This window comes from Gopherus evgoodei, chromosome 1 (assembly GCF_007399415.2).
Source record: "Gopherus evgoodei ecotype Sinaloan lineage chromosome 1, rGopEvg1_v1.p, whole genome shotgun sequence".
Classification (NCBI taxonomy): Eukaryota; Metazoa; Chordata; order Testudines; family Testudinidae; genus Gopherus; species Gopherus evgoodei.
Genome location: NC_044322.1, coordinates 212,146,381 through 212,162,827, shown reverse-complemented (window position 1 = coordinate 212,162,827; position 16,447 = coordinate 212,146,381). Strand labels below are relative to the sequence as shown.

The 16,447-nt window shown below is 42.1% G+C and overlaps 1 protein-coding gene across 1 annotated transcript in view; it reads left to right on the top strand.

Annotated features, from left to right (window-relative positions):
* The window catches only part of POLQ (DNA polymerase theta), a 147,502-nt gene that overhangs the window by 90,824 nt on the left and 40,231 nt on the right, over positions 1–16,447 (top strand). The window contains 4 exon segments of the mRNA XM_030534424.1: positions 973–4,220; positions 5,677–5,823; positions 6,415–6,611; positions 15,058–15,298. Of these exon segments, the coding sequence (XP_030390284.1) occupies positions 973–4,220; positions 5,677–5,823; positions 6,415–6,611; positions 15,058–15,298 (3,833 nt within the window).

Sequence of the window (16,447 nt, the reverse complement as noted above, 5' to 3'; positions counted from 1 at the left end):
AGTGTTTCCTGAACTCTGACCCCACCACCTTGGTGAGGCTTGGGAATCACCTAATTGAATTGATATGAGCAATCACTTGAAGAAAAAACGTTTTCTCACCTTTTCGTAACTATTGTTCTTCGAGATGTTGCTCATATCCATTCCAAATCCACCTGCCTTCCCCTATGTTGGAGTAACTGGCAAGAAGGAACTGAGGAGGTGCCAGGTTGGCAGAGTCATATATTGAGCGCCATGTAGGTGCCACTCCAGGGGGCTTCACAGTCAACCCAACGGGTGTTGCTAAGGGAAAAGCTTTCTGATGACTGTGAACGTGGCATGCACACACCTAATTGAAATGGATATGAGCAACAGATCTTGAAGAACAACAGTTATGACGTGAGTAACTGTTTTTTACCTGCAGTTTCTCTACACTTTGTATGGACTACATCAAAGGAAAATTTATATTGGTGGCCTTGATCCACTTCCTAGTAAACAGCTGTCCCTATGAGAAAATCCTAATTGTTCACCTTGGGATCCTTTGTGTATAGCACTCATTTAAATTAATGGGCATTCTCCACATGGTGGGCTTTCAGGACTGCTAATTGTGAGCTGACATAGTGGAACAGTGCTAAGTCCATAATTACCTGCTGTTACATAGGTTGCTCCAGGTTTCTGTCACACCGAGGGAGGAGTGAGGGCAAATCTGCATGGGGGCACTGCACTGCAGCCTTAGCATGGTCACTCTTATACCTTCTACTAACACTACATTCACTTAAAAAACAAAACAAAACCCACAACCAAATGCTCGTTTCCTAGAAGATGTAGCCTGTGTGGTCCAGAAACATGTTTTGTCATAATGGTTCATTGAAACTACTATCCTAATTAAAGATAAGAGCACAGTAGTATGGTGCTTGCTTTGATTGTTTGTTATGGTCAGTATGAGTGTTTCTAAACAACTTTCTGTCTAACTTCAAGTTGTTTTCCTTCCCTTAGCATTCGTAGGGCAGTGGATGAAGATGAAGAGGCAGCTGAGGAGCGTCGGAATACCCACTGTATCTGGATGGTGGGAATGAAGGGCTTAACCGAAAGTGAAGCAGCATCCCTTATTGTGGAGGAAGCTAGAATACTCCTACAACAGGACTTGGCTGCGATGGGAGTGCAGTGGAGCCCAGATTCTTTTCTTGAGTCTGATACATCTTCCATGACCAGCAGTGAATCAGAGTTGGAGGACAGAAAATGTAAACTGAATGGGGAATGTTCACTAGGGATTTTAAAAGTATTCAGCAGTGAAGGGTACAGAATTCTACCTGATCATGGCACCAATTTTCAAGCTGGGAATTCTTCAGATATTAAAAAGGGAAATAAAAGGCTGTTAAATGCTAGTATGTCAAACCCCAGACCCCAAAATGAATTGCAGGAAGATCACACCCAGACAAAGGAGGTAAATGGTGATGTCGTCATGTACAGTGCTAGAAAGCGGCCAAATTTGGGCAAAGGTAAAGAAAACAGGGAAGTTACTTTTCTGACGAAAAGTGAGGCAGGCTCTGGGGCAACAACTCAAGAATTCCCTACTGAGAAGGGAAAGAGACCAACTTTGAACTTCGCTTCATGGAAAACTTCTAAGGCATCTGGGTATAGGAGGACTATGGACACTAGTTTCAGTCAAATTGAGGGCAGAAGCGCTGTTTCAAAACAGCATCAGTTGCTGCTTGATGAATCAAGGAAGCACAGAACAGAGATAAATGGGCCCTCTGTATCCAGTCATAGCAAGTCTAAAGCTAAATCTTTTTCAGATCGAAAGAACAAGGAATTTGGAGAAAACAAATCATCTGCTCACAAGCTCTTCACTGTCAAAGGCTCAGAATCTTTACAGGTGGACAAAATGCAACCAGAGAGCAAAGAGATAATGGAGGAATTACTTACAGAGCCTTCCACTACTAATAAATCCAATTCTAAAGAAACAGTGAATTGTCTGGAAGCTACGGATACTGTAGTGAGAGATGCTCCACCCATGAATATGGAGACAGATGATACTATGCGAGACCTGGGAATTTCTAGCAGGTCAGTGAAAAATGAATACATGTGTGTTAAACAGAGCAAAATCCAACCAGTTAAAAACTGTGCTGAAAAGATACTTGCCAAACAACAAATGGTTCTAGGCACAGATCTTTGTAATGATGGAACCAGCAGTTCTGCAAACATGCATGTGAGCACTAGTGCTAGCAAACAGAAAGCTGTTTATTTTTACCCTAATGAAAATAAATCCTTTCATTTTCAAATTCAGAATGACGGCAAAACATTTGCTGAAAAGCCCAATGGAATATTGTTACAAACTGGAGGCGTGGGTAAAACAGATAATCAGCCGGAGGATTTTCTGAAAGACTCCACCGTAAAATCCAGAGCCATTTGTGTTGCAAAAGATATTAAAAATGGTTATTCTCCTGATCTGTATTCAGTTTCCAAAGAATTTGAAGACAGCTTCCAGTTGGATACACAGACTGATAGCATATTACAACAGCAGGTGGCAGCTGAAATTGCAAGACAGCAGGGAGAAAAAGATACAGAGCAGGCAGAGATATCTGTGCAGAAAATCTCCATGAAACTACACTGTGCCAGCACTTTACAAAATGAAGATGTTGCAAATGAAAAGCTAGCTGCAGCACTTAGGAAAGTGATCTGCTCAAATCCTGGGACAAGAAATACCACAGATTTACATTGCTCTAATGCTTTGGGCTCTAGAAGCCCTAATTTACAGCCTGCAATGAAATGCACAGAATCTGCATTTTGCATTAAAGGAAATGATTTTTCTTTCACTGACTCACAACTATGTAGCTTTTTACAGGGTTATCAGACCCAAAATTCAGTAAAGGAAAGTGCTTCTAAAGATCTTCAGAAGGCAGTTTCTCCTGCCAATGGCCAGTGCCCTCACACTGTGCGTGTACAAGTTGAGTGCCATCCCCATCCTGAAACTAGTCTGAATATGAGTGACAGTTTACTGTTTGATGATAGCTTCAGTTATGTCAATGGCCCTCCAGATATGCACACAAGTGAGGCTGAAGGGGCAGAATCTGGGGAGCAGAAGGTTGTGACTCCTCCCCCTAAAGCCGCTTCCAGCTCTTTTGCTGACATTTTGCATCAGCAGAACCTGGAGCACATTCAGGATATATTAACTGTCAGTGTAAACTGGAATGAGCATCAGCATCCAGCACAGTTTAATGATGCATCTGTTATATTCTCTGATATAGATTCTTTGCAGATAGCGGAAGCTTTAGGTAATGTTGACTTGCCTCCATGTCAAGGAGACGCTCCGTCTGCAGCTCTTGTTGAGCTAGGGATAAGAAAACCAAGGCATGAGGAGGAGGATCCCAGGCCAGAGGACACAAGACTGGATCAAGGTGAAAGGCCCCAGAATGCCCAACAAGCTGTGGAAAAGAATACCAATCCAGTGGTATGGTCTGATCATTCATTTGACTTAAGCCCAGGGTTGCAAGATATTTTAGACAGATGGCCTAGTCCTTCAGATAATAAACCTGTTGTTTTAAGTCCAAGAGTCTCCTCCTCAAAAGGAAAGTTGGTAATCTCAAATAGTAAACAAGAGCCAGGTGCAATTTCTGAATTCAGCTATTGTCAGAGAGAGTCATTATCCACTTGCCAGGATTTAAAGAACTATTTCAAAGTTAGAGAGAGCAATAAGGAAGCCCTGGATGTTCAGAAACCAGATTATAACCCTCTGCTGCTCAAGGGAAGCAATAGAATATCTGACCCCCAGCCGGATATCAGCAAAGGACTTATTCCTCCAACACCTCCTAAGGAAGCTGTTCCAAAAAGTTTTGGCACATCTCTGACATTTGTAAAAAACAAGAATGTCAGCCACATAGATGAAATTTCACCTTTTCAACCACAGCAGAATGGCAAACCTAGTTCAGACCACCATATAGAAACACTGCTATATAAGCCTGGTAATGAAGACACATGTGAGGTTTTGCTTGAGTCTAACCCTGTAAAAGACTATTCTATTATAGACCCAGGCTTTTCATTGCAATTATCTCCACATGTTTTGCCACTTATTTCATGTAGTGCTGAGAGCTTCACTGTTATTGATGTGGCAAGTGACAAAGCTCTCTTCCAGACTTTCATCAGAGAATGGAGGAACAATAGCAGATTTGCCATCTCGGTGGCTTGTGAAAGAACAAATTGTCTCTTGTCCCCCAAGTCAACTATAGGTGGCAGATTCAAACAAGGTCAGTTCCTCTTTCACATTTCTACCATGTTAAATTGTGAACCATACTCTGTTTAGCCTGAGGAGTTAATGGGAATGACTGTAAATTTATTCCTTTGGGTTTATCTAAGTGAGAGGATAAACTGAGTACTGAGATCCACTATAGAAGGAAGGACTTGGGTTTCAGGAGGGAAGGATGAATAGCACTAGGTGAATCATTTAAAGGGTGGATCTGGGAAGATGAAGGTGACTGGAGTGTGGGATGGTCCCAGCCTTATTTGAAAGGCTACCAGCATTACCACCCTGCAGTGGACATTAAGTACTTACTTGCTTCCTGTATTTATTTGCAGACTCTTGTTCACATGATCACTCTCACTCGGACTAATTAGTGCAATGAGCAAATATGAACTGAAAACATATCACATCCGTCATTTTAAAATGGAATGGTGTTGTAGTCTTGTGGTGATATAGGAGAAGATACATAAATGGCTTTCATCTTGGCAGCAAATTCAGAAACACACATAAGCAACTTATTCATGTCCTCTGTTAGCCAGGCAGTATTCCTTACAGATATTGTGGGCTGATCTGAGGTTAAATACTTTCCAATTTACAAAAAGTTAATTTGGGTAGATTTAGTAGTTTAGCTATGAAATTCAATCCAGTCCCCAACCCCTCAGATCCTTGCTGTACTCTTGCACTTTTTCATGTGTAGTATTCATATTCTGCAACTCTCCTAAGGGGCTGATGCAGTGGAAAGAAGGCAGCCATTCAGGAGCAACTGGGAGGCTGATTCAATTAGAGTTTCCTTAGTGAGAGAAGGATTACTTCTTTTGCCTTTTTCCAAACCTCTGCCCCCATCTTTTAAGAAGTGTGAGCAAGCAGCAGCTTCCCTTCATCTGTCTCAGGGGAGGAGATGGAAACATCATCAGCAGCTTGTCTCTGAAGCTCTCTGTGCCTGATTGCAAAAATCCCCACATGTACTGTTGTGTTTTTAATTATACTCCTTATTCCTATCTTAAAACACACACCCCACATAAAAACAAAGAACCAAGGAGTTAAACACTGGATGATTTGCCTGAATATAGGAACCAAACCAAAAAATTTATTATCTCAGCAACAAGAATTTAATAAATAATTTTGACTAAAAATGAGATGTGCCCCAATGCAGGGTGAGAGAATACCATTATACCCCAACTCTTGGGTATGTTATGAGGCAGAAAGCCAGATCTCTTTAAGGAATCCTAAGTGGTTGTTTGTGTTGGGCGCCTTACTATTCTAAAGTTACTGGTTAAAAAGAACTGGAGGTACAGGGGAGGAAGAGAGAGTCTGATACATATAAGAGAATTAAAGCATTTGTGCAGTTTTAAGAATTCCAGGCTGTGTTGGGTTGTTTCATTATTAGATTTTTTCAGTTGAACAAACTGCTGTATTTATGGATGCTGTTTTAGGATTATAACTTTTAAAAAATGTTTGTTTAGTAAGATCTCCCCAGCGGATCCAGGTTAAAGATGATGGGTTTCCTATCAAAGGCTGTGAAGATATCTTGGTAGTTGGATTGTCTGTATGCTGGGGTGGAAAGGATGCCTACTATGTCTCATTGCAGCAGAAACAAGATGACCAGACTGGTAAGTAAGGATTGCCAGATAGACCAAACTGCAAAACAGCACACGTTTCAGGGAAAAACTGTGAGGAGATGGCATCCAAGAGTATGTCCCCTGTGACAGTCTCTAACCCAGTTCAGTTGTATGACAAAAGCAATCAGCCATATTCATCATTAACACCCAGGGCTGAGAGGGACATGTTTGCCACTGTTTCATATATTTCCTGTTCCTCCATTTCTAAAGGAGGCAGTGAAGTCTGTTGGTTACAGAAAAGGTCAAGAAAGCATTGAGTTCCTGGCTGATCTGCTTGAATGTGACCAAGCAAGTCACTATATTTCCTTGTACCTCAGTCAACCCACCTGTGATGCACAGGTAAAAACAAAATCTCGGTGATAACCAGATACTACATTTGAGCTATTCTTTATAAATAAACTAGTACTCCGTTAGTTTCTTGGATCCCTACTGCATCAAAACAATATAGATTTATTATTTGTTCAAGCTCCAATTATACGCTTTGTGTTTTCTGTTTAGGTCTGGTAGCTTCAAAGAATCCCACATTCTCTCACCTCTTTCTTTCCATGTACTGAATAAGTTAATTTGTGTGTCTTATCTCAGAAATCAGTGCCAGCTTGGCACCACCTCCTTTGGATCAGAACCTGTCTGTGACTGAGAGATTATGTCAAGTACAGTCTTGCTTGCAGAAGGAATCTGAGAGCGCGCACTCACTTGTCATGTACAACCTCATCCAGCACTATAAGACTCTTCTGCTGGCTTGTGGCATCTCCCTGGAAGGAAGTTTCGAGGACCCAAAGGTTTCAGAAATTAAATTTTTTTAATTCGTGTAAAACTTCCATTCATTATTTAAACCAATGAGTCTGGGTAGCTTTTAGTGTTTAATGCTCTGCTCAAGTCATTTGTTTTTTTTATTTAGTATTGACAGAAATGTTTGTTTTCAAAGTTTTTGATGATGTTATTTTAAAGCTAAAGTAATAGAAGTCCACGTTAACTAATATTTTACATTTACTTCTTACTATGATTTTTTTGAAGTTTCCCAGTATCTGCAATAGACACAGAAAGGGCTCGGTGGTAAGAGTTTCACCCGGGGAGTTCTGACTTCAAATCTTCATTAGGTCATATATGGAAGATGAGTTTGGATCTCATACAGGTCTTAATGGCAATGCCAGCATTCCAGAGCTCCAATTCCATTGGTACAAGAGGCCTGGGATGGAATGGCAGAAGAGGTACCTAGGCTCTCACTAGTACCACCAGTCCCTCATTTCCAGAAGAACTATGTTCATGCTTAAGTTTGAGAGGAGGGGAAGGTTCCACTGGTTGGAAATCAAGGAAAGTGTTTGAAAGAGTTAAAAACCAGCCTGGCCCTGCTTAATAAAAAGCGCTACCACTTTTAAGTGTGTGTGTTTGGGGCGGGGGGGGGGGGAAGGGGCGTGTCGTTGGTGATGTCTTTCAAAGTTCACTTCACAGTGTGAAACATAATTTAAAAAAAGAGTTAAAAGAATTTTAAAACCAAATAAAAATATTGGAACAGGAAAACTTCTTAAACTTTTATAAGCTGAGTACAATGTAAGGGATTAACATGCTCATCAAAGACCTGAAACAAAGACAAGGAGAATAGAACCTGTTTGGGATCCAGAGTGTGTCTCAACAGAAACACTTTGTTAGCCATCACCTTGATTTCATGTCTCCAGGGGCCTTCCAGGTTTTTTTTAAACATTACTTTTTCACAAAACGTGAAGTTCTAAAATTTTCAGAAGTGATTGAGGGGCCTTTCTCAGCTGCTACACTAGATTCTCTTAAAAACATTTTGTAGCTTGAACTTCATAGTTGCTGAGCACTCTCTGCTCCTGTTGAAGCCATCTCTTAGTGCCTCTGGAAAATTAGCCCATTGATTCAAATACTTGGAAATAGTGTGGGGGGGAGAGTTAAGCTTTCTATCTCTTGGACACTGAAATCTCTGGAACATTGCTCTCCTGTGAGAGAGCATGCTTCAGAACAACCCATAGGTCTTCCTATTTCTGTAGCATGGCTTAAGGTGCAGTTTCATTTGGACCAAAAAGGTATTGAGGCATATAAAATAGACTGGATAAAACAAAGACATTGGTTGGTGCTTTAGGTTCCTAACCCATGCAGGTATCCAGTATAAATGCAACAAGTGTACTTACAGAAATACCCACACTTATTGTGTGGCTGAAGGCATTGGTGTATAGGCTTCATGGTTCACTACTAACCCAAGTCATTCAGGTCTGAACTACAACTTTTTCTCATGACCTCTGCATATTCCTACTTGTGAGATCAAAGCACCTGAGCTACAAACTTCCGGCGTCTCCTGGAAAGCAGTGTCCATTGGGGCCACCTGCCCCTCCCCATCCTGGAGGGTTCTGAGGGTATGAAAAGGGAAGTGGCACCAGCCACCCTTTTGTTCCTTTCTAACTGCCCCAGGTTCAGCGAGCTTACAGCACACAGCATCCTCTATACTGTCCTCATAGTTTTTCTTTTTTCTTCCCTTTTTGAGGAAGATTTTATTTATAGTTAAGTCAGATTTTCTTTTAAAAGATCTGAGGAGATGTTGGTCCAGCATGGTCTTTGATTGGACCTGCAGGAGTGGAAGGGCTGCCTCACATTCCCCTACCAATCGGGAGGCTCCTCAGGGCCAGATAACTAAGCTGGCACAGCATAAATTCAGCATCAGCTGCAGAGACTGTGCCCCAGGAGCAAGTTTGCTCACCTTAGCCTAGCTTGGATCCGGGGCTGCAAAACATGGATCTGGATCTTCAAGCCTAGCATGCATCTGCGGCTGCAAAATCCAATATCTGGCAGCCCAGAGTACATCTGGGGCTGCAAAATCTGGATCTGCATCTGGAAGCCTAACATGTATCTGGGCTGCAAAATCTGGATGTGGCAGTGTGGAGCTCGGAGCTGCAACACCCAGATCCATAGCATATTACTGATCCAGAGATATTTAAAAAAAAAATGTGTATGGATCTGTGGCAGATAGGTATGACTTTGGATTAAGGATCAGACCCTGAATTCAGTTCAACAGTCAAACATGAAGGACTGCCAAACAGAGTTGCCAAAAAGGGATTCAGTTGCGTGACATCTATCCAGTAAGAGCATCTGACTATTGAGAGTCACTTGTTTAGTGGCTCTGTACCAAGAGACCCCTGATCCACGTAGGTCAGTGGCATCTGGTATTACATTTCCAACAGCTTGATCTTTTCAGAGATGCTTTCCTTACTGACTCTGTGCCCAGCACACTGATGTAAGCAAGTAGATCAATGTGGAGGTCTTCACCACACTAGAAAGGGTTAGTACAAGCTTCTGATCAGATGTGGAATGGTGGATCTCTGTTACAGGGTAGTGTATTCACATTGTGCTTCCTGTTTGGCCATTTTTCAGATGCACACACTTGATACCCTGATTGTCTAGGAAAAGGCTTTCCTATTCCAATATCCCATCTATCAGGCCCTCATCCTGAATATGAGAAGAAATGGACTGATCCATTCTTAGGCCTGGTCTACACGACAGGGGTGGAATCGACCTAAGATACGCAACTTCAGCTATGAGAATAGTGTAGCTGAAGTCGACGTATCTTAGGTCAACTTACCTCGCGTCCTCTCAGTGCAGTGTCGACTGCCGCCTCTCCCCCGTCGACTCCACTTCCTCCTCTCGCCGCGGTGGAGTACAGGAGTCGACAGCAGATCAACTGGGGATCGATTGCTACCTGTCGATCCAGCGGGTAGTGTAGACATACCTTTCGATTCCTCTACTGTGAAAAGTTGTAAAAATTAATTTATTTGGTCCTGGAACTGTCAGTTCTTTGTTCTTGGTAGGAGCTGCTGAGGTTCTGTTGAGATCCCAGCCAATTCCTAAGGGCTAATTCAATTTCCCAGGACCAGATTTACAAGAACTTGATAGGCTAAAAACTGATGCCAGGTTCAGAGGCTGCCTTAGGATGTGAGGGTACTATACCCATCAAAAGTTCTATTGATTCTGAGATTCATAGATCCAAACATTTCTTTGCTACATATTCTCTGTAGGAGAAACAGCATACGGTGTCACAGGATCCATCTTGATGTTCCAGAAAGGACTGACTGTTGTCTTCAGAGTCTCTTTATAACCTTGTGACGAAGTGGGAATGTTCTTAATATAATCTCTGAATACTGTGTGGGTGCCTCAGTTTCCCCTATGCCTTTCAAGTATCTAGGTGGTAGGATAATGGCGTGTGATTATTGCAGAGTGTTAGAAGGCCAGTGTGATGGTATCTGCACGGAGAATGGCCGACGCCCTGTCTCCTGGCAACTGATGGCCTGGGCTCCTCCCCTGCAAAGGTGCCAACTAAAGGTGTTGGAGAACAAAAAGATCAGGTGGCCTCCTGGCCCGAGAAAGAGACAAAGGCCAGAGGAGAAGTTGGAGAGTTTCAGTTTGGAACTGGCAGGGGAAATGGAGGGAGACCTGGGGCCGGGGTCCAAGCTCCCTGCCCCCCAATAAGGACCTGACTGAAGGGGTCCTGTTTTCTGTACCTGCAAGACCTGTTTTGGGCTGTGTTCCTGTCGGCTAACTAAACCTTCTGTTTTACTGGCTGGCTGAGAGTCATGGTAAATCACAGGAAGCGGGGTGCAAGGCCTTGTCTCCCCTACACTTCCTGACAAACCCTTGAAGGCAAAGGCAAAAAAAAAGACCTAGGAGTTAAGTAGTGCATAACCCAGGTTCTGCAGAGCTTTCTGTGAGGGGTTGAGAACCACTCTGATATTCCTAGAATCTGACATCATAAATATGCTGATGAATTCATGTGTCTTATTTCTCTTAGGAGGAAATGTTAGAACATTATTGAGCTCTGGACTACCTCACCTCGATCACCTTGATCAATCAGTCCTTCAGCCCTCATAGATTGTGCCAATCACAATACATCTTCCATTCTTCTCTTACCCTGGTGTTCCTTCTCCATGTGTGGCCATGCCTTTTCACAATAAAATTTTCCCATCTCTTTGGAGGTCAGCTGAGTGGTCGTTTCAGTTCCCGTGGGTACCATTTGGCAATAGCTGTAGTCCATCAATTGTCAGTGAGCTAACTGTATGCCTGGTCCATTGCATTTTACTGTACCTGCTTTCAGCAATGACATCCTGCACTCTACTCTGTTATCTGGGCTACCTACCTTCCATTATAACTAGTTCCTGGTTCGAAACTAGGAAGGAGAATTTTCAGATCTGCTTCTGGCTCCACCATAGAGTACAGTGTCTAGGATTGGGTAGTGTCTTTGGTAGCCCCCTGTATGGGTACAGGAAACATGCAGGGGCACCCATTCGTACTTTACCAAGCCTTTCTAGGAACCAGTAGGGCACACAGGTGCAATGTAGCAGTCAGCCCAGTGTTTCTGAAGGTCTCAGTAAACATTCCTTCCATCTTGGAAAGAACAGTTACACCTAAGGGATGAGACAATATCATCTACACTTAATAGTGACTGGGGTTTGTTTCCTCATCACAAACTGAATATGATTTGCCACCTGTCATATAATGTGGACAGTAAGACTGTGTGGCAGTGGCAAAGTGCTGTCTGGCTATATTAACACCCTGATGTTTGTTATATTCATCTCTGGGTTCCAGAGACAGAATTCTTTCTAATTTCCAGAAATATTCCAGGGGGTACTCCCCAGTCTGTGCCATTGTCACATCAGCTTCTTTACACATACCTCTGACTGGAGTCAAAGACGACCTCTGTCAATAAAACTATATCTTACCCCTTGGCCTTTCTGTGACAGCCAGTGTTCCATTAGATGCTTGACTGTTCTCCCTGAATGGCTGGGTGTCTGTCTGTGTATCTACCTGAACTTCAGCAAAGTATCTAAATGGTTCTTCCCTAATAGTTTGCGCAAAGAAGCATACTTTCATACGCATTGAAGCCTTGGTATATTCCAGACTTGCAAACTTTCTGGTGGTGGACAGATTCCTTATTGAGGCAGTTACATGGTAGCCTTCATACCAGGCTACATCTGAGGCTTCAGCAGGGTTCTTTGTGATTCTGCCACCTTTTCTTTATGCAAGGAACACCTGAGCCGGCACACCTCAGTGCTTTAAGATGCCTTGTTTTGTAAGAGAGGAGAAGAACATGCCCTTCAGGGAAGTCCTTTGTCACCTTCCTGCCATTTGCAATAATAGTGCTAGAGGGTGTAAGGGATTCTTCACCTTGATTCCCATCCACCCCAAGGTTTGTGATCGTAGTAAGAGGTGCATTTCCATGTAAAGTACTGGAGCTGAGAGCTATTTCTCTGACTTGCAAGGCTTTTCTCCCCTTCGTAAAGTCCAAATCTGTCTGAATTCTGTCAGCATTATGGGAATGCATTAGACAGCCCACTAAAGAGGGGTTCCTATTCATAAAGTTCGATATCCTCATTGGGTGGTCAGATAACATCTTTCCCTGATAGATGAGCTATATCGGCAGGCTCTTTGAGAAGAGTTTTCCATTCAGCAATACAAGTGTTCTAGCAAGGGCTCCATCTGATATCTTGTTTTACAAGTGAGGTAAATGTCAGTTAAGTCCCTTCCCAACATGGATACCATGCTTCTGTATGGTTCTGATCCAAAGACAAGCAAGTCCTAACATCAATACTGTATTCCTTGCTGTCTGTTGCCCATAAGTCTATTGAATTAAGAGGGTTTTTTTAGTGTTAGTCCATTTAGTATCAAGTTGCTGTCATTAGTGAAGGTTAGAGATTGGCAATTCTGTCATCAATATTGTTGGTATGTTATTAATATCCATAAAGTCCTGCTTTCCAAACTACTTGGTCTCTTGTGTGTGAGATAAGGTGGAAATCTACTCAGGTTTCAGGTTTCTCTGGTGGACATCTAGACTCCAGATTACTTGTACTGTTGATTTGAGTGTTATGCTGAGGTCCAAAAGACTCTAATGAAAAACAGGAGTTTGACTAGTCAAACCTACTCTATATCTTGAAAGATCTCTCCCATCTGGGCACCTCCTGAGGGGGTGGATCTGATAAGGTCTTCCGTAACTGTTATTTCAGGTTGTTTTAATGAAGTTGCCATTCTTAATAGCTCAGATAGTCACAGTGATGCAAGCGTCTTTACCAGAAATATTGCATTCTTAAGAATAGGTAGTCCTGTCCACATCTGCATCCCAACAGTTTAAGGTGTCTGAGATGTCCATCTCTTTCAGACCACTGGAATGTCTGCTTGTTTTTGGCCTCCTTTACGTTCACAGGTCCAGGTATCATACTTCTGCATATTCAGAGAACTTAGTCATTATTTATTTCAGGCCAAAGATTATTTAAAACTTCCCCAATCCCTTGGAGAAATGGAGCTGATGGGAGGACCCAGTCTGTCATGGTCAAAAGGTTGTCCATCTATGCAGTATGTGTCACAATTATTATGATGTGGGAGGACTTCAATCTTCTGGAATTGTCAGTCCGCATCCAAGGCAAAGGCAGCATCTGTGGTGTGCCCTCACATTATATTCATTGTAGCATATTATATGACTGACGCTACAGCTATATGCGTTTTTAGCAAAAATATCCCACATTAAGACTTGTTTTGGGAGAACTAGATCGATTACTTCTATTCGCTGTTGGCATTCAGAACTGATACTTGTTTGGCAGTTCTACTCAGTTTGGTCACCTAGAATTCCTCACCTGGCCTTCCTGGGGGTTGTACTGCTTGCTAAATTACTGCAAGCAGGAATATGCAGAGGCCATTTGAAGAAGAAATGAAGGTTATTCAGTGGAACCACAGTTCTTTGATATGAGTCTCTGCATATTCACACTCACCTTTCCGCTTCTTTGGAGTCTCAGGTTAGGAATTCCTGAATTAGCAGAAGGAACTGAGAGGTGGTTGGGGCCACTCCCTCTTTCATGCCCTTGAACTCCTTCAGGATGGGAGAGACGAGTAGCCTCAATGGACACTGCTTCCCTGAAGGTTTCGGAAGCTTACAGCACAGGTAACTTGATCTCACAATTGTGAATATGCAGTGGCTCATCTCGAAGAACCTTGATTACAGGTAAGTAACCTTCATTTATATTTTGCCATAGTATTGTTTATATATCAGTGAACACTTAAACAGTTGGTCCCCTAGGGCTTTAGAGTAAAGGCATATAAATATCAATGTCTTCATTTATGTTTTTTTCATCAGTAAATCTGATAGATTATAGACCATTTTGTTTGTAACTAATTACAGAGCACATAGGGAATCAATAGATTTTTTTCTGTGTCTTTTACCACCTGGCAAATCACTAAAGCCTGACTTCGTACTTATGACTTAAATTGAAATTTGTAAATCACCTCTGATTGATTTAGTCACTAGGAGATATTGCCATTATTGCTTATATAAAGCAGACCAGCCTTCAAGTGGAATTGCATGATGTCACTATCAAAATATGTAGATAAGCAAACTGTATCTAAGATGTGCAGCACAAGAGAATACTTAGCTTTTAGTATGATGATGTAGAGTTAATGTAAAAAATAAAATGACTTTTTTTTTTAAAAAAAAAAGCAGCTTGCTCTGCTCCCTATGTGTAGTAAAAACTGTTTACTTTATTAAACATGCATTTTTGTCGGTATGTTTTTTTACTCTGTTTTGCACTTAAGCACCACTATGGAAGAGTGAGCTGGATTCTCTTATGACTCATGCACCATCAACAGAGCTGTTAGTTATATTTCAGTTTCAGGGTGAAATTTTGATTTCATTAAAGACAGTGGGCTTGCACAGGGGTTACTGAAAATAGAATTTGGCTTGTTGAATCCTTATTACTAATGCCGATATGCAAACAGGAGAAGAGCTCAGCTTCTCAGATCCCAAGTTGATGGTAAAGCCAATAAAGCCACTTTTTACAAAGTCAGTTTTCAGAGAAGTCACATTTTTAACTATAGTTTTCACATTTATTCCATCTTAGCTTTTAAAATTGTGTGTTATACAGAAAGGATTATTGACTGAGGGCAACATTTTTGTGTGTGTTTAATTGACTCCGGATAAAATTTTCAAAAGTGCCTTAAGTGACTTTCAGTGAGATTTAGGCTTCTATATCATTCAGGTGCTTTTGAAAATTTCTCTCTAAATCTTTTAATTTCTTCCAGGAATTATTCTAACTCACCTACTTAATCAAGAAAGCTGATACTTTGCAGATGTTTGAAGTTAATACTAACGTTAAGAATTTTTGGTCTAATTCCCAATTAATATTTTGTTGAAAAATTATAATCAATAAAAAGATTTTCAGGATAGGTTTCTCTCCATTTTAGGTAGCATGCTGGCTGCTGGATCCTGGCTCTAAGGAGCGTACCCTTCACAACATGGTAACCAACTTTCTCCCTCACGAACTGCCCTTGCTTGAAGGGGTGGGAACTGGCCAAGGCGTTCAGAGCCTGGGACTTAGTGCCAATGCTGATTACTCTGGCCGGTACCGAGCAGCCATAGAATCTGTGCTCATCTTCAACATCATGAACCAACTCAATGCCTTGTTGCAGAAGGAAAATCTAACAGGTAGGAGGACCTGGAGGTAATCCCATGAACAGACTAATCTGCTGAGACCTTTTCACTATGTATACATATGCGTGCATTAAACTATTTTGAGTCCCTGGTATATGGGTCTGCAGGCTCAGTGGCTTTGCACTGAAATTTGCATTGTGGAGTTGTCGAACCTGGCAGCACAACATGAATAATTATCCGGTTAAAGTAAAATAAAGGTTTATATTTATATATTGTAAGTGGATCTTGTTGTTACTGAGGCCTGTAGCCAGTTTCCTTTCAATTGTGGCACATTATACATGTGAATGGTCTTAGTACTTCTATAACACCCATCACTGTAATACAGTAAAAGCATTGTTATCCAGCATGTTGGGGAATGGGGGTGGTGGTGCTGGTAAGTCAAAAATTCTGGTTAACTAAGAGGGAGGGAGTTAGGGTGTGGGAGGGATTTGGGGGAGGGGGTGAGTGTGGGAGGGGTTTCAGAGTAACAGATTCAGGCAGTGCTCACCTGGGGGGGCTCCCTGCAAGCGGTGACGTGTCCCTGCTGCTCCTAGGTGGAGGCATAGCCAGGCAGCTCTGTGTGCTGCCTCTGCCGCAGGCGCTGCTCCCACAGCTCCCATTGGCCACAGGGTGAGGGCAGCGCACGGGGCCCCCATTGCCATTCCTTCACCTTGGAGCAGGAGAAATATATCACTGCTTCTGGGGAGCTACACAGTGCCAGGTAGGTAGCCTGCTTACCCCACAGCAACCGGACTTTCAATGAAAATAAGAAATGCCGGTTTATAGAGCTCTCCGATTGGTAAAGTGCCAGATGACACAGCTTTTACTGGATCTAATATAAAGAAAATAATTGGGCTTTGAAACCTTTGTTCTGAGAAATAAACATGTTTTATATCAAGGAGCTTAGGAAGTTCTGTGTTTAGGTTTTATTTTATTTTTCTGGAATAATACAAGGCTGTATAACATTTCCCTGATATAAGGCTCTCCATCTTCCAACTTCATTGCAGTCCATTGCAAACATCTCCATATAATATGCTGCATATTTGGTTCTCAAGAATGGTCATAAATATTGTTGAGACAAGGTGGGTGGGTTGTAGTGTCTTTTTATTGGATTCAATTTTGTTGGTGAGAGAGACAAGCTTTTGAGCTTACACAAAGCTCTTC